General features: G+C 57.2%; 1 protein-coding gene across 4 annotated transcripts in view; it reads left to right on the top strand.

The window, feature by feature from the left end:
- Positions 1-507: 507 nt before the first annotated feature.
- Positions 508-25,366, top strand: part of ITPK1 (inositol-tetrakisphosphate 1-kinase) — a 133,872-nt gene continuing 109,013 nt past the window's right edge. For 2 of the 4 annotated variants that reach the window (XM_053928080.2, XM_053928078.2), the window contains exons 1-2: positions 508-639; positions 1,101-1,330. Coding sequence is in view for 2 of the 4 variants with exons in the window: in XM_053928081.2 (XP_053784056.1) it covers positions 1,236-1,330 (95 nt within the window). In the remaining 2 variants the exon portion in view is untranslated. The remainder of the gene's footprint in view (positions 640-1,100; positions 1,331-25,366) is intronic. The other 2 variants (XM_053928081.2, XM_053928079.2) reach the window with 1 other exon arrangement.

The raw sequence follows: 25,366 nt of genomic DNA, 5'->3' as shown, positions 1-25,366 counted from the left end.
TGAAGTGTATTACCTTTATCCTTGATGTTTCTAGTCCCACCCCTTTCCCCCTCGGTGGAAGGGGACCCAGAGTGTGAGTCAACGTCCTAAGCCTGAGAAGGCCCCTGGGTGTTCAAATCCCCGCCCTGGAGACCAGTATGCTAGGCCTGGGTCTGTCTGTCCTGAGGGCAGAGATGATCTCACTGGTTGTCTGGATCCCCCACAGCCCGCTGCGGCCCCCAATGAATTACCTTGGGGGAGGGGCTAAATACTGCTGAGGATACAGAAATGCTTTTGATGAATGAAAACTCAGTGGCTCGATCACTCCCAAAGGGCAGGAGGAAAATGCCCACACCGCCGCTTTTAAAAGTAAAGACACTTAGAAAGGGCCACCCTAAATCCAGCCCTCCGTGCTCCTGTCCGAAGCTCAACAGCCAGAGCCCCGACACAAACAAGCACCACATTACTAGGCGGGGAAGGCGCGGCGCCTTTAAGAGGTAACGAGCTGCACTGCCCCCTGGCGGTCGACGCGGCTGCGCTTCCTCAGCCCCGGCGGGTCCCGCGGGCCTGCCGGACGGGTCACCACGGTGGCGGTGCGGCCGGATTCGGCGAGTGCGCCCGAAGACGAGGACAAGGACGAGGAGGAAGTGGCTGCAGCGGGTGAGGAGGACCGTGGGCGGGCGGGGCGGAGGCCGCGTGCGCCCACCGGGGTCCGAGCGTGCCGGGCAGGGCACGCACTGGGCTGGGAACGGCTGTCTGTGCCGCCTGGGGCTGGGAGGGTGGGCCAGCTGGAGAGGCTGGGAGGGAGGAGGGACTTGGGGCAGCGAGCAGCTGGAGCCCGGGGCCGATCTTCCGTCTCCGTTGCGGGAGGGCAGGTTGCCTGGCTCCGGGCGGCCGGAGGGAGACAGGCTGAGCGGCTCTGGCGAGCCAGGGCCTCCCATCTCTCCTCCCGGCCCGGCCCCGGTGCGGCGCTCGCGAACTTGCTCGCAGGCGAGCCCCGCGGGCGGGCGGCAGGGGCGGTCCCGGAGCGGCGGCAGCCAGTAGCAAGCCGCGCTGAGTACCGCTCCCCCGCCCGGGCGTCCGCCCCGCCCCGGCCCGCCCCGGCCCGCCCCTCCCGGCAGGACTGCGCCCGGAGCCCCGTTCCGCGTCCCCGCCGCCGGGAGGAGGTTCCCGCACATTCGCGGCGCGCGCCGGGCCGCCAGAGTCGGCCTGTGGGCGATTTCCTCCGGACTCAAGCTCCCCGCCCGAGGAGGAAGATGCAGACCTTTCTGAAAGGGAAGAGAGTTGGCTACTGGCTGAGCGAGAAGAAAATCAAGAAGCTCAATTTCCAGGCCTTCGCCGAGCTGTGCAGGTAAGGAGGGACAGGGCTCCGGCGCTCGGGGACCCCGGCCCGATTCCCGCTCAGCCCCAGCGGCTCTTTTGGGAGGTTGGAGCCAAACGGGAAGGAGCAGTGAGCGAGGACACTGAGTCTGAGGAGCCAGGTGGCTGTGCTGGCCGCCGGCTGTGTTCGAGGGAAGCGGTGGACAGTAAGGGTGGTGTGGCACGGACCAGGGCTCTCAGGTGCACTGTGACCCGGGTGGGGAATCCTCCAGCTGCCCAGGGCGCGGTGGGAGCACTGCTGAAGGTGGCGGAGGGACCTGGGAAATGCAGGGATCCAAGCTCTCTGCCTGTGGCTGGAGATTACTTTCGGGCTGGAGTATTTTTCTTCCGTTGTTCCGTTCCCTTCTCCTCGCAGAAGGGCATCAGTGTTCTCATTTTTGCGGACCACCTACTACGTGCTCAGCGAGTGCAGCTCTTGAGGCTGTCATTGCATGTGACTGCTTTAAACCCATGTGAAGTGAGTAGCAGCACTTGGCATGTATGTGGTGATTTGCTGTCTCATTAGAGCCTCACACCAGCCTTGAGAATTGGCCCAGGGTGATGATTTTGGGCCACGTGTCTGAGAAGGGGCATCGATCTGCAAAGAGGTGGGGTACCACCCAGGGGCCCCAGAGCTAGGGAGTGGCAGCTGCAGAGGAGGTGCTGGGTAAATGCATGTGGTATAGGATAGCCTTCCTCTACTTGTGTCCCCCCCCCCCCCCCCTCAGTGCTGGTGCTCAATGGTGAAGACTTAAGTGTTTGAATAAGGTCACTCTTCTTAATCCATTAGAGAAGCATCCAGTGTTGGGTGGGGTGTGCCTCACCTTGCCCCAAGGCTGTGACTTTGCCTTTCAAAAGCTGTGAGTTTAATCCTGTTCTCAGTGAAAGCCTAAGAATTCAGGGCTTCATGAGCCTTTTGTAAACTCTAGGTGGAAACCTTTTGTTATGCAGTGTCTCCTCTTGGTAGATCTGATTCTTGAAAATGGGCCCCCCTTGCAGTTTCATCCCTGCTGGGTCCCCAGACATCATAAAGAATCAAACAATTGTGTTTCCTTATCTCCTGGTTTGGGGAGCAGTGGCCCTTCTGAGCTAGAGGGCTCATAGCACCTCTGTGCCCCTTGTACCTGTCCCAAGGGCCTGGTGCTCCTTTGCCCTGTGCCAGCCCCGCAAGGCTTTTTTCTCCCAGCAGCCAGGGGGGCGCACTTTGCACAGTACAGCTCCTGGGTCTGCATCCTTGGTCAGGGGCTGGAGCTGGCTGCCTCCTCTCAGGCCCACTTCCTCAGGAGAAAGCAAGCTTTGCATAGTCAGTAGGGCAAGACGAATACGTGAGGAAATCAGGAGGCACTCGAAGCCAGAGCTTGGAGAATGGGTCTGAGGACTTTTGGAACCTTAATAAAGGGCACTTGAACATTACACTGCATGTATACAAGTGGAAAATGTGCCCTGGCCACTGAAGAAATGTGGAGAAGCCCCTTTGATGTGTTCTCGAAGTCTGGTTCTGGAGTAAGGTGCGGGAGCTCCCCCTGCAGTCATCTGAGACTTGGGAAATTCCATTTAAGACCTTGCACCCTTTTGCCTGAGGTCTGGCTGTATTCGTGTCATCCCGTGTCTGCAGCTAAACCAGGAGGCTTGTCATCTGGTTGGTATGTTTTGCTCGGTAATTAGGAGGAGACTCTTGTGAAAACAGTCCTAGCTAAGGCAGCTAGGTCCTCCTTCTAGACTTGCACAGTGGCTTTCCCTCCCCGTGGAACCCCTGCCTTTAAACAGGGGGTTCATGGGAAGCTATGATGTCAACCCTTCTGGGGGAAATCCAGTGTGGAGTGTTAATTTCTCTGAAGGGGTTGTTGTTCTCAAAGCTGAGTTGCCTTCTGGCCAAAATAATGGCCTTGAGGAGAAGAAAGAAAAGTGTCTCATTCTAGGATCTCAGGAAACCCACTTTGTGTTTTCATTAGGGACACTTTAGATATTTTGTTACCGAAGCTTAAGAAGGAAAACACCAAAAATTTTTTTTTTGTTTCTTCTCGCCTTTATTTTTTTTTGGAGCAGCGCCCCCTGGTGGCTACATTTCTATACTGGGTGCAAAATGCTGGCACCCTGGAGAGGGTGGCCAGAGCCCTTTGCTGCTGTTGTGTTGGGTGGGAATGCTGGTGAGATTTTGGTGGCCCAAGAGGCGATGTGGCCGGACAGTGTTAGGTTTTCGACATGCATGACCTGGGGGTACAGCACTCCTGTTTTGACGGATGGTGAGTTGTCTGTGAATTTCCCAATGAAAAAGTCCAGAGATGTTCGGAAATGACTCCAGGCTCTGCTCTGAATGTTTGGGGCCATGTCAGCGCTAGAGAGGCTGACCCAAACGGACCGGGATGAGTTGTTTAGTTGAATGTCAGGCTTTGTAAAATCTCTGAGCAGGAAGGGATATTGAAGATCATCTCATTCAGCCCTTTGTTTTACAGATGGGGAAACAGGTTGGAGAGAGGGCAGTCCCATTTGTCTCTTCCTTTCCTTTAACTTCTAGAATGGATCCAATCGGGTGACCTTGAGACCCACACAGAAAGCCAGCCCTTTGTCTCTGAGCACCTCTGACCATAAGGTGGGCCCCCTCCTTATTTTCACAGGAGTCCAGCATCTGCCATCTGGCCCTGGGGGACACTTTTCCTTGCAAGGCTGAGGTGTTTGGAGCCTGGTCCTGCCGGGACACCTTAGGTAGACAGATGGGCCACCCTTCAAACCTTTGGTGCTCCTTGATGGGAGGGCTTCTGACTAGTCAACATACGGACCCTTGACTCAGTTTGTTTTTTACTGATGCTGTGTGTTCCTGCGACTCTCCTGTTTCTTCCCCTCCTCCCAGGGACCTGGCTTGGTCTCTTCTAGCCCTGTTTCCCCTTCCCCTTCCGTTTCCCCTTCCCCTGGAGCAGCCTTGCTCCTTCCTCATACCCATTTTGTGGTTTTTTCAACATGCCCAGAGGGAATTCAGAAGGACAGCAAAGAAATAAAGCTGTTGGTTAGAAATGCAGGGTGACCTCAGCTCTCCACAGGGCCCCACTTGGACATGCTGGGTGAACCTGGTTCCCTTGGCATTCTCCGGGTCTCCCCTCCAACTCTTTCTCCTCCCCACTCTGCTCTTCTCCGTGGCGGAACCTGTGTTGCCAGGGGTAGTGAAAAGGCACAGGACTTTATGAAGCATTCTTTTTTCTAAGAGTGTTTATTTTGTTTTTTAAGATTTTATTTATTTAGTTTTAGAGGGGAAGGGAGGGAGAAAGAGGGAGAGAAACACTGATGTACTAGAGAAACATCATTTGCCTCCCACATGTGCCCCAATCAGGGACCCACCTGGGGACCAGGCCCACAGCCACCCAGGCATGTGCCCTGGCCTGGGAACCGAACCAGTGACCCCTCGACTTGCGGGATGATGCCCAACCGAGCCACAGCGGCCAGGGCAACTTTACAGAGCATTCTTGGTATAAAATGTTGGTGAACCTCTGTCCATCTTTGCTGTAATATTCACTGACTTTTTAATGTGGTCCTTCCAGCTACCTTATCTTAATTGATCTTCCCAGCCCCCCAGAAGGGGTAGGGAAACTGAGGCTTGGGGAGAGTAAGGGACTTGCACAGCCAGTTGGGCTTCCCTGAGCCCAGTCCTGAGGCCTCTTTATCTGAGAATGAGGTGTCCTTGCATAAGTGACTCTTCGTTGCCCGGGTTAGCCTGGGGCTGCCTGGAGGCTCCAAAAGCAGAAGAACGTCTGTGAGGTCCTTGTCCTTGAGAAACTTGGAGGCCAGCTGGGCCGACTAGTTTGCAGGAAATAATGTGTTTATGGTGCAATCTGAGTCCATGTTGTTGAAGCCGGCTTTCCCACAGGGGACCCTTTGTACGGTTCCCCCAGAAGGAGCGAGGCCGGCAGCCCACTGTGGCTCCAGTTCACGGAGTGCCTTCTGGAGTTCAGGCCTGGCATCAGGCAGTGGTAGGGGGCGGCAGGGTGGAGCCCTTGCCCTCCCGGAGCAGTGAGTGTGGTGTTAAAAGTACCCTGGCCTGGAAGCCATGCCAGGGAGTGTGGGGGTGCCCCTGTCCCTTCCCCTCAGGGCCTACATTTCTTCAAAAGGGGTTGTGGAAAGGTCCCTTTCTGCTGGGGTGGCTTGCCTTCTAAGCGGGACTTCTTTCAGGAGATTTTAAGGGAGGAGGAAAGAGGATCTTTTCCCGGATTCAGTGATGCGGGTCTGTTTGTTTTACTGTCTTATCTGGTACCTTGTGGGGGGGTGGGGGGTGGGAGTGGGAGGAGGGCTTAAGTTTCCTTTGCGGCAGTGCCCCGGTGCTGCTATAATGCAGCCTTGCAAATAAACACTTTCCACCAGCCCCGGAGTAAACTGGACTCACAGCGGAGCATTGGCCGCCTGGACACTGCTGTCCATTGATGAGGACCCAGGCCTGGCTCCACCTGTGACCCTGGTGACTTAACCTCTCTGTTCCTCAACAGCATGGGAGGAAACCAGTACTCAGTGCGGGGATGGGGATGCTGTGCGCAGTAAGGGAGTCAGTGAGGGCCTGGGAAGTGCCTGGAACTCTGCGAAGGGGTGGTTGCTGCAATTTTTTCTCTTTCTGTTATTGCTGCCCTCGGGAGTGGGGGAGGGGCTTCTGCCCATGGAGGGGCGGCTCTCTTCCGGGTCGCTGGCATTCATTCGTAGATGAAGCGTTTTGGTCTGGGCACTCAGAAGCCCATTGTGGATGCTCACCCATCATCCTGTCCGGTGTGGGGGGTAGGGGGGTATGTGGCTGGCAGGCGTGCGCCCTAAGGAGGGGCAGCCCCTGTGTCTTCTCCTTTCACTTGTGGCCCTTCTGAATCTTCCAGCCCCCAGAGCCAAGGGTGTCGTTCTTGCCTATTTAATCAACCAGTGGGGAACCAGAGAAAATTAGATGTAAATGCAAGATTCCACTTTCATTTTTTTTTTTAAGTTTGACCGATTCAAGAAGAGTTTGCGTTGGGTTTCCTGTAAACGCCATGAGTGTCCGTGAGCAATCACGTTACTATTATTAGCTAACGGTAATTTTTTCCTCTTTTAAAATATTTAATACATGTACATGTTTAAAAAAATCAGAGGACTCCAAGTGCACAATGAAAAGTCAGTTTCCTTCTCGTTCTTGGTTCTGGTCGCTCCAGGACAGCGGCTCTTGGCAGTCTCTCTCCACAGGTGTTTTGTGCAAACCCAGGGGCACACGTGTGTGCCGGTCTCTGCCTACATACTGTTGTTTGTTTCACGGAACACCACCGCCTGGAGAGATTGCACATTACTGCTTCACTTGGAGACTATCTATCTGTGTTATATATTTCTTTAACGGCCGTGGGGTCCAGCTCTTAGAATGGTGGACCCTTTTCTTGCCCTGTGGTTGCTTCAGCCGGGGTAGACAGTGGGGCAGGGAGTGCCGCGTCCCATTGCCTGGGTGCTCGCTGCCAGCTGTGGGAGGGAGACTGAGTGGACGGACACAGGCAGTTTGCTTCTCCCTGGTAGTTCCAAAACTGCTCACCAAGGCACAGTACTGCTCACAAGTGACAGTAAATGCGGGGCGGGGGCGGGGGGGGGGTGGATTCTGTTACCCACACCCTCCCCAGTGCGGTGGACAAACAGTTTTGGGCTTGGCCACACACACAAGTGAGAAAGGGTACTTTCGGTTTGCATTTCTCTTACGACAGTGAGCTTGAGGTCACACTGTTGGGGCTGAATGCATTAGGCAGGCCCAGCTGGGCTCACCTGCAGGCAGGCTGGGGCCCACTGCTAGCCACTGGACCATCCTGCCCCCACTGGTTCTTTCTCCCACACGATGTAGCAGGTCTGGGGCATTCAGCAAATGCTTAGTGAAGTTCCTCATGAGTGCGGTTCCTGAACAGTTGCATGTAAATAGGGTTTTTGTTCCTACCCGTATTTTGAATTCAGCTGGTACACTAGCTTTTTTTTAAAGGGATGTTCTGGTACCTCCTTTTAAAAAGTAAGATTCACTTTAGAAAGCAAATCATTCTGGAGCCAGATACCTGCTTCTGCCCTGGCAAAGGCGCAGTCTTCCACACCCCAGCCCTTCCCCTTCCACTGGCCCTAGGAAAGCCTGCCTGGGTGTGTGTGGCCTTGCTTTGGGTACAGTGTTGGGTTGGATTCCCCAGAGGGAAACCCAGACTCAGCAGGGGTGGGTGGTTTGTCCAAGGTCACACAGTGGCTGGGGATTTGCCAGCTCCAAGACCACAAGACCAGCGTCTGTCCCCTCCCCTCCCGCCGCCTGCCGAAGCCTCCTTTCCACCAGCACTCCCTCTGGGCTTGTGAACAGGGAGCCTGTTGGAGCAGCCAGGCTGTTCCCATTGGGCTGTTTGAATTCCACCTGGTGTTTTGTCTTGCCTGCCCCAGGCTGCCCTCAGAAAGCAGCTGCCCTGTGGCCTGTCCCCCTCGAGCTGGACCTCATGGGCCGGATGGATTCTGCGGGCCCGTGCTACCTGCCCGAGGATTATGTCAGCTCCTGAGGGTGCCCCCATCCCCACTCTTAGGGCCCAGGGGGTGCCTTTCATTGGCTGTGGAGATTTGAAAAACACTCCCATGAGGGACCCCCCAGGTTCCTGTCTCCCTCCCCCCCAGGTCCCTGGGTGCTGGGTGCCTACCCTCGGTGCAGAAACGGTCCCAGCCCATTCCCCGGAAGCCCTGCTGTCAGAGCCCAACCAGCTAGATTCTTCTAGGGCACCAGCCGCCCCTGGAGGGAGAATTAGGACGCACAGGGCGAATCCCTCCCAAAGATGGTGTCCGGGAGACGCCCTTTCTTCCCCTTCCACTTGGAATCTTCTGCCCGGGTGACCCCAGCAGCTGGCTGCTTTTTTCACTGTGGACTTTCTCGTGGTGTGTTCCTTGTCTGCCTCTCCTTTGACAAGTTGGTTGCATGGAAGCAGGGACTCTGGCAGATTTATTCACTCCTCAAACACCAGAGCCTGCCTGTACCAGTGCACCTGGTAGGAGCTCAAGAGAGCACCCATTAGTGGGTGAAGGAACTGACAGTGGGGTTTGGAAGCCTTTTCCATGTCCCTGTGGCTCAGCAAAAAGCCACTTGTGACTCTGGAGTGCTCTGTGCAGGAAGGAAACCCCAGGGGTGAGGGGAGCTGAATGGGTCAGGTAGTGGGTCTCAGGTCAGGAAGTAGCTCAGTGGCTTCATTCCTTTTTTAAAAAATATTGTATTTATTTTTAGAGAGAGGGGAAAGGAGGGAGAAAGAGAGGGAGAGAAACATCAGTGTGTGATTGCCTCTCACATGCCCCCTACTGGGGAACTGGCCTGCAACCCAGGCATGTGCCCTGACTGGGAATTGAACCTGCGACCCTTTGGTTCACGGGCTGGCTCTCAGTCCACTGAGCCACACCAGCCAGGGATCATGCCTTTAGTCTTTTATTCATTCAGCAAACCCTGAGCATCCACCCTGCTGGGCTTGTGCTGGTCCCTGCCTCGGTGCACCTGGGTGCATGGTAAGGAGATGAAGGTAAACCTGCACATGGACACATTTAATGTGCTGCAAGGAGTAATTAGAGCTGGAGAGCCTGCAAACCAGAGAGAGCTGGGGCAGGGGTGGCTGCAGCCACTTTAGCACTGTTGTCAGAGAAGGCTTCTCTGAGGGGGTGACGTGTAGTGAGGTGGTCTGAGAGCCCTTTCCTCTAGAGGCGATAGAGCAGCAGGTCTTGGCCGCCCAGAGGTCACACGCACTGGCCTGCCTCTGCTGTAGCCCTGGGTTCTGTGGACCCAGGGCTGCCGTCCAGGGAAGGGCGGGCCAGTTTCCACGTTAGAGAGGTGGTCCAGAGAGGCAGCAGGGTGTCCTCTGAAGCCTTGTTTCCTGACAGTGGGAGGGGGCCAGGTGGGCAGTCCTGGATGGTCTTCCACCTGAGGCTGCAGCTATACTCTGGGGCTGGGCAGGGACCAGACGCTCTGGTCTGGCTCAGTCCAGCCTCTGTGTTCAGGGATGAGCTGTCCTGGGCCTCAAGGGCCTGGGGAATGGATGGGGATCCTATGGCCGTGAATCAGAGGCCCTAGGCCATGAATTTTCTCAAAGCTCAGGTTAGGCCTCAGGTGCCCAAGGGCCCTGGGGAGAAGCCACCACGCCAGTACCCGTTCTCTTTCTTAGTAAATGACCTTTTCCTAAGTCAGCATTTGCCACACTAGCTCAAGGAAAGAAATTCCTGGGGCGCCAGTGGAAAATGCACCCCTGAGTCTACCCCTCCCCTGCAAAACTCTCTGGGGCCTGGGTCTGGGAGTCTCTTCTTAGTAAGGGCCTCTTGGTTCCTCTGGGAAACTGGAAGTGTCGTTGTTAGGCCTCACCCCCAGGCTGTCAGGCCTGTGTGACACCGAGGGGAACAGGCTGATTACCGGTCCTCTGGGGGACAGGGGCTCTCCAGGAGGGTGTCTGGCGGGTAAACAGCCCTAGGCTGGGTGGTCCCAGGCTGGTCTGTTCTGGGACCCCTTGGGCGGGCCTTGATTCCTGGAGCTTCCCAGAGTGCTGGCCAGCTGCCACCTCCTCTGAGGCTTGTCACAGGACGGAGGCATGGCAGGAGCCCCAGCAGGTCTGCCCAGCTCCACCCAGCCCCTGCTGGGCTCGCTACCTTGTGGGCAGCCCCCTTTCCCCTTTAAAAAACGGACTGCCTCTGGCTGCTGGTTTGCACTGGAATGTGTGTGAAGGTGGGTCCCGAGTCTGGACAGGAGCTGGGTCTTGCTCGGGAGACATTCCTGGGGACTGGCCGGGTGCGTGCAGACGGTCAGGCCGGGCTGGGAGCAGGGAGCTAGCACAGCCTGAGGCGCTATCCTCTGCAGTTTGCTCTGCAAACCCAGCGGCTCCCGTCCGCTCCCGTGTGCTTGGGTCTTGGAGCCCAAACCATGAAAGCAGGACTCAGGCACGTCCAGGCGGCCTCTGTGCCCCGGAAGGGCTCTGTTGAGGTTCCCCTCTGCTTCCTCCTCAATCAGCGGCTTGCACCAGATTTCAGAGATCAGTGGGGGCCAGGCCCTGTTGCAGATTGAAATCTATCCTCCAAGCCAGGTGATTTGTCTCCATTTGCTGGATGAGATCACCAAGGCTCAGGGAGAGGCGAGATGACTTGCAGGTCACACAGCGTGAGTGACAGAGCTGGGACTCCCCCCTCCCCACCCTGCCAGGTTGCCTCTGTCTTGAACTTAACACCCAGGCACTGTTGTCTTGATAACCAGTTTCAGAAGCAAATCAAGGCGTTTTTTTCTGAGCCGCCTCTGCAGGCAGTTGTTGGGCCCTGAGGGGTGGTGGGTGGTGGCTTGGCAGTGAACTTGGAGCACAGGCCTCACCCAGCTGACTATGATGACTGGACAAGCCATTCTGTCTCCCTAAGCCTCTGCTCCTCCATCTGTGTAGTGGCTGAGCACGGCGGGTGCTTAATAAATGGTAAGATTTCCCCTCCCCCCAGGCGGCCACCTCCCATCCCTCTTACCCACCAAGCTGGGGCCTGGGACCTTTGACATGTTTTTGGTGGGAGTCCCTAGGCCACACCTACTGGTAGCCTCCCTGTCTCCTTTCCCTGTCCTCTCCTGGTAGGGGCTCCTCCAGCGTTGGTGACCAGGTCAGGCCCCAGCGTCCCCGCTCACTGTTTCCTGGGACGGCCTGGAGAAGGCAGGTGGGTACAAGGAGGACGCCTTGTGGGAGTTTCGCTTTCATTTCTGCCTCACCCTGTTTCCATCCAGTGGTTGAGGGCTGGGGTGTGGAGGCGAGGAAACATCCGGTCTGCTCCCCGGGGCGCTCATCCTAGTGCAGGTTCCTGGGCCCCCCCTCCCCCTGCAATGTCTGGGGTGGGGCCAACCATCCTTGTAAAAAGCACCCTTGTGTACCTTCCTGCAGTCTGATGGGTTCTGGGGTCCAGGGAGCACTGCAGAGCCCCCACTGGCCCCAGGAACAGCCTGAGGCCTCGAAGGTTCAGCCTGCAGTGTACAAGGGTGCAGGCTGTGTGGCGTGCTCTTCTGTCCTCCCAGGGGCGTGGGGGGCTCTGGGAGAGGAGGGAAGGGGGCACGTGGGCATGCATGGGGGTGCTGGTGAGCTCCTGGATGCTGGTTCTGGAAAGGGGGCTCCTGCCCTCTAGGACCCTGGGCTCCCCGGCATCTCTGAGGGCTGTTCAGTGCTACGGGACTGTTGGTTTCTCTCCGGGTGAACTTTCTTCCTTTTTACACACTCAGCCTGTGTTACAGGTGGGAAAACAGGCCCAGAAAAGAGGCAGAGTTAGCCCCGTGTTGTAGAGCAAGTAGGGGGAGCAGCTTGGATTTGAACCTGGTTTGCTTGACGCTAAAGCTTCTTTTCTTTAAGATGCTCATTGTGGGATCCTGGAAAAGAAAAGGAACTCTGGCCATTCCATCAGAGGTTTCCATCTCCCTGGGGGCATGTCTGGGTAGGAGCTTCAGGGTCCTATTGGGAAGGAGTTCTGCTTCCTGTGGAATCGGTCCCCAAGCCCCCTGGCTCTCACCTTGACCTGGGCTCAGCCATGCCAGGGCCTGTACTTGTGGAGGTTTGGGCACTGGGTTCCTTGCTGCTGTGGGAGGAAGGTCCAGGCCTGAGCCTCTGGGCCTCATGGAGGCTTCTCTGCTGGTGAGGGATGAACTTTGTTCCCTTGGAGGGGGCGCTGATGTAGTAGCTGCCTTGGTGTGGACGGGATCAGCAGGGTCCGCCTCCCAAAGTGCACACCAGCCTTTGTTTGAGATTGCAAAGGCGTCCCTGCGAGGCACCACTGGTGCGAGGACCTGCAGCCCCAAACCCAGACATAGCAGTAGCTGCCGGTTCTGGGGCCCAGGCTACAGGCTGTGCTGGAGGGCCCTCATTCAGTGTGCGGGAACTGAGGCTCAGAGAGCGGAGGTGACCTTCCCAGGGTTCTGAGGCTGGTCCATCCCAGGGTGGGGACGGTAGGATTTGAACAGCAGCCCAGGCGGATTCCAAGCCCAGACCCTTGACCACTACAGAGTGTTTTTTCTTTGTAAATGAAGGCAGGGGACGAGAGGACGGCTCTCCTTTCGTCTGAGCTCTTCTCCAATGACCTGTGCTCAGTGTTAGTTACTAACTTTCCTCCTTTTCCTTTTCCATTGGATGCCTTGCTTGCCTGGAGTCAGGAAATGTCGGTGCTGACTCAGTATGAGACCCACTCAGGCTGTGGAGGCCGGCCATGGCTCTGCCCAGCCCTTAGCTCCCTGGCGGTGGTGGGGGCGGCTACGGCGCCCATCCTGTGGGTGCTGAGTTGGGGCCGCCCAGTTTGTGAAGCACTGTGTCCCAGACGCCCTGTCGGATTCCCAGGATCCTGCCATTCTCACCTCACCCTGCTCCTTCCTGGAGATGCTCTGAGTCGGTGTGGACCAGGCTGTGTGGCCCACTCTTCTGCTTAAACTGCCGCTCGTGTCCTTTCCCAGGGGTCACCTTGGGAACCTTGGATCTTTATTTACTGAAGCTAGAGGCCGAGAGGGTCTTGGAAGCTTCTAGTAAAGATCCCAAAAAGCCTGGGGGCGGACCCTTAGTTTCAGAAGTTGGGGATGCTTGCTGCGTTCTGGCTGTGTGACTGGACCAAGTGACCTCACCTCTCCGAGCCTTTAGTTTTTGTTCCCGAAATGGGAGTTTTCATACCAGCCTGCAGCAGGGTAGCTTTGCCGACTGGCGGAGCTGTGGCAGCCTGAGTCCTTAGCCCTGGGCTGGCCCTTGTGAGCACTCAGTAAGTGGGGACTCAGTGGTTCGTGCCTGGAATTGGCCATCAACGGCTGGCGGAGCTGTTTACCAGGAGCGTATGTTTGAGCAACCCTCCCATCCGGGAAGAAGGTGGGCCAGCGAGGAGGAATGTAGTTCCAGAAACCTCTTGAGTGGGGCAGCACTGGGTTCTGTGGGATGTCCAGTGGGCAGCGTGTGGCTTGGTTGGTGGTGCGATTCGAGCCCTGACCCAGCCTTTTACTGGATGGGCGGCTTTGGGTGTGTTTTGGCTCCTTGCTCTGGGCCTCGATTTCCTCCTTGGGGAGAGTCAGGCCCACGCCCGCGCACTGTAGGGGCTCCGCATGCACGAGCCTCCTTCCTTGTGAGGGCCAGAGACCGTCTCGGTCCCCTGGGCCCCCGCCCTGCAGTCACACTGCCCTGACCACGGGTGATGATGGCAGAGTGACCCTCTCTGCTGGTGAGGGGTGCAGGCCCACAATCTTAGAGCTGGAAGGGGTCTTTGCAGATGAGGATTCACCATTCAGAGCAGTCGGCCTTGCTGGGTCAGGCACCCAGTGGCCCGCACGACAGGCTGGGCCTTGGCCCTTGTGCCCACAGCTGCTCCTCCTCCGGCCTCCAGGGAACCTCAGATTAAGTATGTGGTCAGGGTTTGACCTGTTCTGGGCCCCTGTCGGCAGACCCTGCCCCTGGCTGGCCAGCATGAGTGATTTGGGCCCCTGTGGTCGGAGCCAGGAACCCCGACCCCCATCCCAGTGGTCTCTGGGAGTGCTGAAGGACAAGCTATTTGGATTCGAGGTGCTCCCCTGGGAAGGGTGGGGGCGTGGGTGGGCAGCATCTGGGACGTGGGCAGTTCAGTGGGTGCCTCTGCACCAGCAGTGAACTGGGGCTCCCCTGGGAGTGAGGTCTGTGGCCTGGGCCCTGGGCCTCCAAACCTGCCCCATTGTTGGAGGACGGGGCAGCCACGTCCTCCGGTTCTTTCTGGCAGGCAGCTAGCAGACGCGGGCGCTGTCAGGACGAGGTTCGTGATAGGAGCAGGGAAGCACCATGTGGCTGCTTCCTGCCAGTCGCAGGTGACTGTCAGCTCTGACAGAAGCTCAGTGCCAGCAGGGTGCAGCCATGAAGGGGCTCCTGTCAGTGGGGAGCTCAGGCTTCAGGTGTAGATGGATTCAGGGGCTCAGTTGATGTCCTCGGGACCTGGGCACCCTGCCTTCCTGGCTGCTGTGAGTTGGCTTTGTTTTGGGGCCCACGTGGTGCAAGGTGAGTCCTCACAATCAACCTTTATTCTGAGCCAGGCACACGCTGATGAATTCCTTGTGGTTAATCTCACTTGATTTTCATTACAACCTGTCAGGATGGGGTGTTTAGTGCCCCTATTTTCTAACTGAAGGGGGCACAGAGGGGTCAAGTAATTTGCCTACAGTCACACATTTAGTGGGCGGCAGAGCTGGGAGTCAGAGCTGGGCAGGTTGGCTCCTGCTCAGGCTCAGGCCCCCGGGGACCCAGATTCATTCTAATTGTCTGATTGGTCAGTCTGAGCCACACACCTGTCCTTGAACCAGTAGCTAGAGCTGGGTGTGCCCTATTCCCTACCACGTGGCCTGGGTGTGGACAAGGGGGACCCTATGCAGGAATCTGGGGCCGTTCCCTGAAGACAATGGGATGGCTGTTGGGTAGCTAGGGGGAAGTGGGTGCCTTCTGCCAGCCTGAGGGTTTGCCCGCAGTCTCCAGAGCCAGGGCGCCGTTTCCCAGAGGGGAGTGAAGAGTGCTCCCCCGACCCTGACCCACCCCGCAAGGTAGAGCCCAAGGCTGGGCCCCTGGAACCTTTCTCCTCATTCCCTCTGCCACAGGCAGATCTGAGGGCCTGGGCCCTGGTGCCCTGGAGAAAGGGTGCCTGTAATGCTGCCCTGAGGGGTGGGGTAGGGTGGAGTGGGGGTGGGGAAAGCTGCCCAGAACCCCGGGGGCAGGCTGTGGCTCCCTGTCCCCAGTGCTGTGCGGAACCTCCATGTTTTAAAACAGCATTTTGGGCAAAACGGCCCTGCATTACCATCGCCTCTTGCTGTCTGTTCCTGTGCCATGTGGGGAGCCTTGAGAAGGTGTCTTCCCCTGGGAGCCTGGAGGATTTCGCTGCTGTGAACTATATTATTTATTTTTAGAGGGAGGGGGAGGGAGGAAGGAAGAGGAGAGAAACATCCATGTGCGAGAGCAACGGAGAGAAACATTGATGGGTTGCCCCTTGCACTCTCCTAACTGGGGAACTGGCCCACAACCCAGGCATGTGCCCTGACCAGGAATTGAATCGGCGACCTTTCCATTTGCTGGACGACACCTGACCTTCTGAGCCACACTGGTCAGGGGCAGCTGTGGGCTACTTGATTGGGGTCATGGAGCTGGAGGGGAGCATTTGTGAGGGATGTTCAGAGGGCCTGTCCTGGGCTACCCCCCCCCCACCCCCAACCCCCAGCAGGCCTGGTCGGGACGCGCTGGAGGACACGCTGGGAGTAGTCCCACCTGGAGGGGAGGAAGTGGATGATGATGGGCTGGTGCCTCCACACCCCAGCCCCGCACACACACCTGAGGGCTTTGGGCGAAGGGGTGGGCTGGAGGCTGGGAGAGGGCCCAGTTAGTCAGCAGCCCCTTTGTGGAACCAGCAGGGAACCGAGGACCCGCCGCCCTGCCCAGAGCCTGAGCCCCGGCTGCCAGGTGCCTCTGCACGCGTGTCCCAGAGTTCTCATAGGTCAGCGGCTCTTTTCAGTGGCGTGGCCTTGGGTGGCAGATAGAGGTGGTGCTGGTGGGAAAGCAGTGGACAAGAGGGCCTTCCTGGGCCCTCCTCTTTGCTGTGGCCACCACGAACAGTAAGCAGGGTCCGCCTGACCTTCTTCATCAGCCCTGAAATATAATAGCTTCTTGGGGCCTCTGGAGGCCGTCCATCCAAGGTGGCGAAAGCAGGGGTTGAGCTGCTTGTCGCTGAGCTGGTGGCACTGCCGTTAGCCCTTGGGTGTTCCGGTGCTCAGGTCTGCTCCTGAGGCTGCAGGGTGGGGTCATTTCAATCCGTGAACTGATAAACACCAAGCACCCGGACACACAGCCAAGTGCAAGAAGGTCAGCGACTTGCCTGCATGCGGTCCTGTCGTGTCTGTTGGGCAGGCTCACATCTGACTTGTGAATGCCACTAAAAACTGTCGTTAAGAAGTGATAATGTCCATGGTCAAAAATTACGCTGTGCCAAAGAGTGTGCAGTGAAAAGTTCATCTCCCTACAGTCACCCGCCCGCCCCCGGTCCCCCGAGGCGGCTGCGTTCCCATGGCCTCGGAGCGTGTCACATCTACAGAAGCCAGTGTGTACCACACTTGGGAACACGTGGCCCATTATTCACGCTCTCCTGCTCTTCACCTTTTGTCGCTTCCTGGAGCTGACAGATGACTCTGTATCTGTGCTGACTTCGAACCGTCATTGTCTGGGAAGTAGTCTGTAAATACAGCTCAACCTCAGGCTGGAAAAAGACCCCTTGTCGGTTCCTTTGGGGATTCTAGGCTTGCCCCAGGGCCTGTGGTTTGCCTGCTCCCCTAGTCTGCTTAGGTTGTCATAACAGATACGCCACACTCTCTGGACTTGGCCTCGTGTTTTTGGGGGCACCCAAATCACGGTTCTAATCGGAGTTGTCAGAAGACTGACCTTGGGCTGGCCTGCCCTGGGGGCTTTCACTATGGGGGCTGAGCGGTCAGTTGGTCGAGGGAGACTGTGTGCCCCCGGGAGTGCTGTTTGTAATTCTTGAGAGAGTGTAAGTGTTGTGAAATGAACAGCACGGTCACATGGTTCAAAGCAAAAGACAAGGCAGCTTACAGTGAAAGGGTCGCTGGGACTGGGTCCCCTGAAGTCTGTCCCCGCTGCGCATGCGTAGCCGCTTCCACATAGACACACGCGTGCACCCACACATGCATGTTTATTTGAATGTGCTTTTCAGTGCTATAACTTTATTTGACAGTCAGCAGTTCTCATCACATCACTGGTCATAGATTTTGAAAGTGGCGACAGGTACGCAGGTGACCAACGCACAGAGCTTGTTCAGTGAAGCTTCACCCTCACTCCATTTTCTGGACAAGGGTACCTGGGTCTGGTATGGACCTTTCTTACTCCTTTGGCCCAGACGGTGTTTTGAGCCTGGTGTCCGTGCGCACACCTGGATTCCCATCTCCTTCGTGGTAGAGATCTGCACCTCTGGGGTGCCGAGGGGCCCGCTTCCTGAGACCCACCCCGCGGATGCGCTTGTGAGTGCTGGTGGTGTGTTCTCTGGGCACTGCCTCGTGGATGGCAGAGCGGCCCTTCCTCCTCTCGCCTCCCTCCTTCACGGGAGCCATTGTGCCAGGGCCCTGGACATTTGGTTTCCTGAGTCAGCCCCACGTCCAGGCAGATCCAAGTCCTTGTTCACAGGTCCCCGTAGCTCAGGGTTCCTCGGCCTTGGTGCTGCTGACCCTTTGGGCTGGCCCCTTCTGTTTTGTTGGGGGCTCTGCTGTGCGTGGCAGGGTGTTGAGCAGCATCCCGGGCCTCCACCCACTCCTCCCCAGGCACGCTGTGGTTGCCACAGTGTGACAGCCACAATGTTTCCAGGGATTGCCACATGTCCCCCAGGGCAGCTGGCAGGACCACTGTAGCTGAAGGTCCTGTTGATAGCTCCTGTCCTGTTCCCAGCCTGGCTTTGGAGCCACCCAGCCCCCAGGCATGGGTCCTGCCCGCTTTGGGGCTGGCTCACTGCCCTCGCACACCCGCTGAGGCTTGTGTTGCAGCGTGCTCATGGGCACGCAGTGTGGCCTGTTCTCTGGCCTGGGGGTCTGAGGCCTGGGTGAAAAATCACGGCTCTCTGCTTCCCTTGTTGGGGATCCTGAGCTTGTTCCTTTACCTGAACCTTGATTTCCTCATTTTCAAAATGGGGCTGTAAGAGCCCTTTCTTTGGGGCTGGCATGGATCAGGGATGCTAGTGTGTGGTGCCGCCCCAACCCCCAGTGCCGGCCTCGCCACAGGTGCCTGGTGACTTTCCTCGGCCCTTAAGTCCCTGTCAGTCTGGGCCTTGGTTCTGTTGTGTATAAAATGTGGGGACCCTGGGAGGTGAAGGCCCCAGAACTAGAAGGTACCCACTGGGCCTAGAGGCCAGCTGCCCAGCTCGAGCCTGTGACATTTCAAAACCCAGAGAGCCGAAGAGGGGCGTGTGCCGAGGCTGGGAGGGCCGGCTGCCAGCCGAGGTCAGGGTGCACACGGCTCTACCAGGAGAGCCGCTCTGAGGGGCTCAGAGTGGCACCTTTTCCACCATCCCCTGAGCCCAGCCAGGACCCAGTGCGGCAAGAGCATGGGGTGTGGACTCGGGCAGACCTGGGCTTACGCCCTGCTCTTCACCCTCTAGCTGAATGGCTTGTGTCACTCTCTGAGCTTCAGGCTCCAACATCCGCACAGGGGCCAGGGCTGTCCTGAGTGCTAACTGGGAGGAGGGCTGTGCAGATTGGCGTTGGCCGGATGCTCACTGTGTGCCGGGCGTCACCCCGTGCCCCGGCGTGTCGTGAGTCGCACAGCCTTGCCATGCCCGTTTCACAGATGGGCAAGCCGAGACACAGCTGCAGCGCCTGGCCATGGGAGGCACACAGTAAGTGAAGCTGTCCTGCTGTCCTTGTTGGTATGAGCCGGCTGCTCTTGGGATTTGACTTTGAACATCAAAAACCCGAAAGATAAAGAGAAGAGAGAAGAAAGATGTGCCTCCTGCCTTCTTGGGAAGGATTCTGAGCTAGATGTGGGGGCGGGGGGGGGGGGGGGGGGGGCGGGGATGTGGGGGGTGGGGAGTGAGCCTGGTTCTGAGCTGGGTTTCCTGGGCAGGTGCCTTCCCTGGGCGGCTGGAAGCCTTTGTTCCTCGCCCCTCCCAGGGATCTGAATGACAAGACACAGTGGGGTGGACGTGGTAATCACGCTGCAAGGGACACTCGAAATTATATCTGCGTTCGGGAAGCTAATTTTAAAGAATGTTTCCCTCTTCGTAATTACATGCAATCAGCCAGCCCTTGTGAAGGGGGGTTCTCTTTCTCCCTCAGCCGTGTGGCCATCTGCTTTTCTCTTCCTGCGTCTCTGTTCAGCATGCAGTAGGCCACCTCCCTGGTGGAGGGGGCTGCCAGCCCTTGGCTGCCTAGAGGCCCAAGTGAAACCTTTCTATGGTGACTGATGGGACGGGCGAGGGAGAGAAGTGGGGGGTGACGCTGGGCCGGGCGCCTGGGTGACTGGTGGCAGTTGCTTTCAAGGTTGAGGTGCCAGGTCGGTGGAGAAGGTGGTGGAATATGTTGTTTTGGTTTGGATGTTGTAGTAGCCAGGGTTCTTGTGGATGCAAGTAAGAGAAATCCAAATCACATGAGCTGAAGCAAGAAGAGAATTTCTTAGCCCAGATTACAAATGGCACAAGAACGGCCCCTCAGGGCCCAGAGACATGCCCCCTGCCCCTGTCACTCCCCTGGGGCTCTGCCACCACAGTTGCTTCTCAGCTCTGCACTGGCTTCCCTTTCCTGCCTCAGGACCATTGCAGGTGCTGTTGCTGCTGCCTAGCAGGCTTTCCCCCTCATAACTTTATATTATTTTTTAAAAAATTGTTTATTTCTATTTTTGATTTTATAGAAAGGGAAAGAGGGGGAGAAAGAGAGGGAGAGAAACATCAATTGGCTGCGTTCTGTACGCAGAACCTGCACCCCAGACATGTGCCCCGACTGGGAACGGAACCGGCGACCTTTCGGACTGTGCCCAAACCCACTGAGCCACACCGGCTGGGGCCCCCTCAAAACTTCACATCTCAGCACTGTCCCCTTTCTCTGCCTCAGCCTCCCGAGTATTCCTTCCAGAACGTGTCCCGTACTCACTTCGGTGGTTTGCTCGTTCACCCTCCTGTCCATGCGGTCGGCTCCTTGTGGACAGGTGCCCCTCTGTCGTCCTCACTGTTGTGTCCCTGGCAGGGGGGCTGTGCTGAGCATGTCGTAGGTGCTCAGAAGGATGCGTGTGATAAGCAATGAACAGAACACCTTGATGGAAAGGCGGTTCACGGGACAGTAAGTCGTCAGGAGGAGTAAGTTCACGCAAACCTGGTAAGACAGAACAAAACGGACGCTCCTGCCCACGCCCATCTTGTGGCAGTTACGAGCATTCCTGGAGAGTCGTCCAGCAGATGACCATCCTGAGTCGGGGAAGTGGGCACAGATGCTCAGGGACCTCCTCTCCCAGCACACAGGTCGGCTCAGAGTGGGCTGTGAGCCTGGCCCTTGCCGAGGAGGAGCTGTGTTCAGGAGAAGGCGTTGTTCGCTGGCCCTTCCTGCCTTTATTCTGGCCCTTGGCTCCTCGGTGGCCTCCCTCTAGGGTGCCCTCTGGCAGGGTTGTGTGAGGAGGAGGCCAGTGTGGTGGGTGGTGGGCAAGGAGTGGGGTGACCCAGATGAGGTAGGCGGGTGTTCGGAAGTGTGAAAGGACCGGCCCGTGGATGGGGGAGGCCGGACGGGCTGAAGCCCGCTTGCCGCACCAGGAGGTGGGTGCACTGTCATAGCGGCCTTTATGACGGGGTGGGGGGGGGGAGGTGCGGGGACGAGTGACGAGGGAAGAGCAGGAAGGCTTCGGGACATGTGAGGTTGTGAGTCACGTCCCAGATGTAGAGTGTCGCAGGCTGGAGGGGGTTGTGCAGGGACAGCAGGATGGTGGCCTGTTGGCCTTCAGGACGGAGGTCCGTGTCTCGTGGGGCAGGGAGGTTGCCCTTTGCTACACTCAAGCGTTCTCTTCTGCCTGGAATCAGGGCTTCCTCTTTCTGGTCTTCCTCACTTCTGCCCAAGGCCCTGGTTCTTGGCTTTAGGTTGGCTGTGGCTATGATGCCCTGTGTGGGGCTCTCCGAGGGATTTCTGGAGCTGTGTGGGGCCTGTTGCTATGGCTCCCAGCTGCAGAGGCTGGGCCGGAAAGAGGTGGAGGCGTGTGCCTGCCTGCCAAGGCCTGGGGCTCTCTGAGGCCTGGGGCTCATTCTTTCCTCCTTGGGGGGCCAGCTGGCCTACACTTTGCAGACCCGGCTGATTGCTCTCTCACTGGTGGGTTCAGAAAGCTTTAGAGATGGGGAGGGGCTCCTAAGAGGTGAGCCTGGCCACCTTCCCAACGGCGGGCATCCTGCCTCAGCTTGAATCCTCCCCTCCACGGCGCAATCACCACCTGCTGTCAGCCTCCCTGTAGGAGCCGGCATCCTCTTCCTGCGGTTGAGCTGAAATCAGCTTCCTTGCCCTTCTGCTTTGTCGGATGGGTGCTTTCGGCTTGGAAAGTGGACATTCGAGATGACGTTGTCCTCAGAAGGAGCTGTCGACCCCATGGGGAAAAGAAACAGGCATGCCAGCTCTCCCTGCCTCTGGGTCTTAAGTGACCCAGGGTGTGTACAGTCCCTACCTGAGTCTGAGGCCAGTCACAGCTCCTCAGGAAGTGTCTTCTGGGCTCTTCTTCCCAGGCCTCCAGGGTTATGGCTCCCCTCCCTCAGACTCCTGAGGGTCAAGGCCTGAGGCGGGAGGTCAGCCCACACTGGGGCTGTGCGTGGGTGGGGAGGAGTGGCGGCTCTGTCCAGAACAGTTTCTCCCCAGAAGCCTCACCTGCAGCAGACGTGGCTGGACCCCCACTCTCACAGGTGAGGTAGTCCCCTGGGGTCATGTGCTGAGGGTGGTCTCTCCTGTGACAGCACACCTGACTTTAGACTGTGGTTTTGCTGGGACTTGCTTGCTGTGAGTCTTTGAGTGAGTTTCTTTCTTTTATTTGTATATGTGTGTATATATATTTTCCAGCGTTATGGAGGTGTAACTGACAGATGGAACTGTAAAGTATGGAAGTGTACAGTGGGAGGATTTGATACACGAGGTCCGTCCAGAAAAAGTCCAACCATTGTTAATGTAACAAGAACGGTTTGCGTGACATCGATGTAACCTGGCAGCCAAAGACAGTGGACTAGAATGCACATGTGTGAACAATGACGACTTCACTGTACTGGTCAGTGGGGGTGGTAGACGCCATTGAGTGAGCGTGTGTACTGTGTGGCTGTCACATCTAAAGTGACTGAGCAAGGAGAGCAACGAATCTGCATCCGGTTTTGCATTAAGCTTGAACATTCCTCCATGGAAACTATTCAGATGATTCAGAGGCCGCAGCTCTGGGCAGCTGGTGATTGGCAGCTTCATCACTACGACACCCCCACTGATGCTTCATGTCTTGTGCAGAGTTTTTTTGTGAAACATCAAATCACCAGGTGTCTCAGCCCCCCTACAGCCCAGATGTGGCGCCCTGCAACTTCTGGCTTGTCCCAAAACTAAAATTACCTTCAAAAGTGAAGAGATTTCAGCCTAAGATGAGATTCAAGGAAATAGGGTGGGACAGCTGACGGCCATTGGGAGAACTGCGTGAGGTCCCAGGGCGGCTGCTTTGAAGGGGACTGAGGTGTCGTTGTCCTGTGTACAATGTTTCTTGTAGCTTGTATCTTCTTCAGTAAATGGCTCTGTTTTTCACAGTGCCTGGCTGGACACCTGGACAGACCTCGAGGGTACATATATCATGAACGGATTCTCACCATGGAGTTAAATCACCTGTCCCCGCACGTATTTACCTGTTTTATTTTAATTTTTTTGGTGAGACACTTCTCTCTCAGCAAGTTTCAGTGGTAGAATACGGTATCATCCACTAGGGTCACCACGGTCTCCATCGGACCCCGAGGCCCCGCGCGTCTCAGAGCTGGAGGTCCTGCCGTTACCAACCCTCCCCGTCTCCCCCACCCGCAGCCCCCGGCAGCCGCCGTTCTACTGTGTTTCTAGGAGTTCAACTTATTTTTTTATTTCTTATTTGTTTAAGATTCCACACACATAGTGTTACCATACAGTGTTTGTGTGTCTGTGTCTGGCTTATTCCACTCAGCATAAGGTTTGGTCAAGTTTCTTAATTTCTCTGAATTTCCTCATTGGAAAAAAATAGGACAGTCCCACTGTCTCCTGCAGCTGTTGAAATTAGTGCTGAGGTGACCCTCGGAGTGCCCGCTCATAGGCCCTCTGGTCCCCTCCTCCTCTGTCCCTCTCCCCCCATGCTTGGGGAGGCCAGGCCCGTGTGGGGAGAGTGCGGGCCCAGGAATTTCTGGTGATGCCTCTCACTCGTTTAGGTTGTGCCTTGGCCTTTGGAAACCTCCCGGAATTTGGGAGGTCTCAGGGGCACCAGGTGAAGTCGCTGCCAGTCTCTGGAGTCTGGAGCCCAGGGCATCTGGAAAAGGGGCTGGGGCTCAGGCTTGGCATCCCTGGGCCTGTTCACGGGGGCAGAGTGGGTCCTGTCAATGCTCATGAGTGGGTGCTGGGCTCAGGCCCAAAACGCCTCTGTGTTTGGGGAGAGTCTGTCGCTGCTTAGAGCCGCTTGGCAGGGTCTGAGGGACATGGCCTTTGGTGGAGCCAGGTGGCCTTGGAGTGGGAGGGCATGGCTGGTCTGGGCATCTCTTATGGTCCTGCAGGTGGGCCCAAAGGTCAGGAACTCTCACTCCTTCCCACAATGTGCAGCCAAGTCTTCCAGGCCAGGGCCTCCGGTCTCTCCTGCCAGGCCCGCTACCCTGGCCCCTTCGCACCAGGGACTCCCGTCGGTGTTTGGTGATACCTCTGTGGACACCGTGGGGGCCGAGCTCCTTTTCCTTGTTGACTTGTTGAGCCACCCAGCAAACCCCCTGGGTGGGTCCTCATCTGCCCGCAGCCCCCACGTGGGCGCTACGCAGGAGCACCGAGACGCGTGGGATGGCAGAGTGGCAGGAGCCTTGGTTCTGAGGCAAATGGCGAAATGCGCACCCCCCCCCAACGTGTCCTCAGAACCCGAGTATGGATCCTTACATGGCGAAAGGGACTTTGCACACGTGATTAAGGATCTTGAGACGGGAGATTATCCTGGGCAATGGGACGGGGCGAGTGTATCCCCAAGGGGCCTTCAATGGGGTAGACAGGAGGGTCCGAGTTAGAGAAGGTGTGACAATAGATGCAGAGGTCAAAGTGATGTGGCCACAAGCCAAGGGGTGCAGGCAGCCTCTAGAACTGGAAAGACAAAGGCTCGACTCCTCCCCCCAGCAGGAGCCCGTCCTGCTGGCCTGTTTCAGGCCCCCCACCCCCGAACTTCGAGAGGAACACTTGTTTTCCGCCAGCATGCTTGTGTTGATTTGTTAACGTAGCGATAGGAAATGAGTACAGTGCTCACGTACTGTGTTTATATGGGGCCTGAAAGGGGAGTGACTGGGTCAAGATCAGAGCCAGGCTCCCTACCCTTAATTGCAGACCAGTGGATTGTTACTTGACTTCTTGGGCCTGCCTTCCCACTTGCTCTCCTGTAAATAGCTGAGAGGTTGGCAAAATATTTGAATAAGGTGCTTCAGGGTTTAGGTTTTCTGAGGGTGGGGGTGGGGGTAACTTGACCTTGGCTTTGATGTGACAGCAGCAGCGGGACCCAGGAAGCTCCAAATGCCCGGAGGCCCTGGCTTTGCCCCAGCTGCTCTGGTACGTGGCAGGCCCTCGGCTGGTGACCTGTGCTGGCAGCCTCTGTCATGGTCACCCCAGGACTCGACTCAAAGGGCAGTCTCTGTCACCTTCCTGTGCTCCCTGCCATCCCCCAAATGTTTGCTCTACTTGGGGGCCTGTGGCTCACGCACCAGGTCGCCAACTTTCTTTCCTTGGCCCCCTGCTTCTCTAGGCAGGGCTGTGGCTTGGGGGTCCCTCTGCTCCTGGGCCAGCGCAGCCCTGGGCAGAGAAGTGCAGCAAGTATCTGACGACAGACAGGGAACTCTGTGCTTGTGTGGTCGGAGACCACCCCCCAGACTGCAGGGGCTCACAGAACCCTCAGGCCAGGAGGGGGCTTTCACTCGTGAGGGAAGGTTAGCAGCGGGCACGGTGGGTGGGATGTGACCTACTGTGGCGCACAGCCTCCCGAAAGGCAGGCTGGGACACATACCTGCACAGGTATTTTAAGAGCTTGTGGTACCTTGAGGATAGGTGCTGAAAAAAGGATTCAGACCTTCCTGGGCAGGCTTCTCCCTCCCCCACGGGTCCCAAGGAGGGAAATGTCATCCCCCTTCCTGCTCCAGCTTACCTTGCTTTTTAGGCTGATGGGACATAACATTTCTGGGAATAAGAAACTGCTTGGAAGTGAACAGACGGAATCATTAACAGACTGAATCACGAGCCCCGAGGCAGGAGGTAGGAGGCTGACAGCCGGAGGTGGTGGGAGGCTGGAGTCAGCCCTTCCTGCAGCCCCTGTGCCCCTGCTGCTCCTGTAACCCGCCCCCCTGCCCCCTGCAATTTAGGGCTCATCCC

The sequence above is a fragment of the Desmodus rotundus genome, chromosome 7 (assembly GCF_022682495.2).
Source record: "Desmodus rotundus isolate HL8 chromosome 7, HLdesRot8A.1, whole genome shotgun sequence".
NCBI classification, from domain to species: domain Eukaryota; kingdom Metazoa; phylum Chordata; class Mammalia; order Chiroptera; family Phyllostomidae; genus Desmodus; species Desmodus rotundus.
Note: the sequence above shows the minus strand (reverse complement) of the source record. Positions and strands in the feature narration are given on the sequence as shown.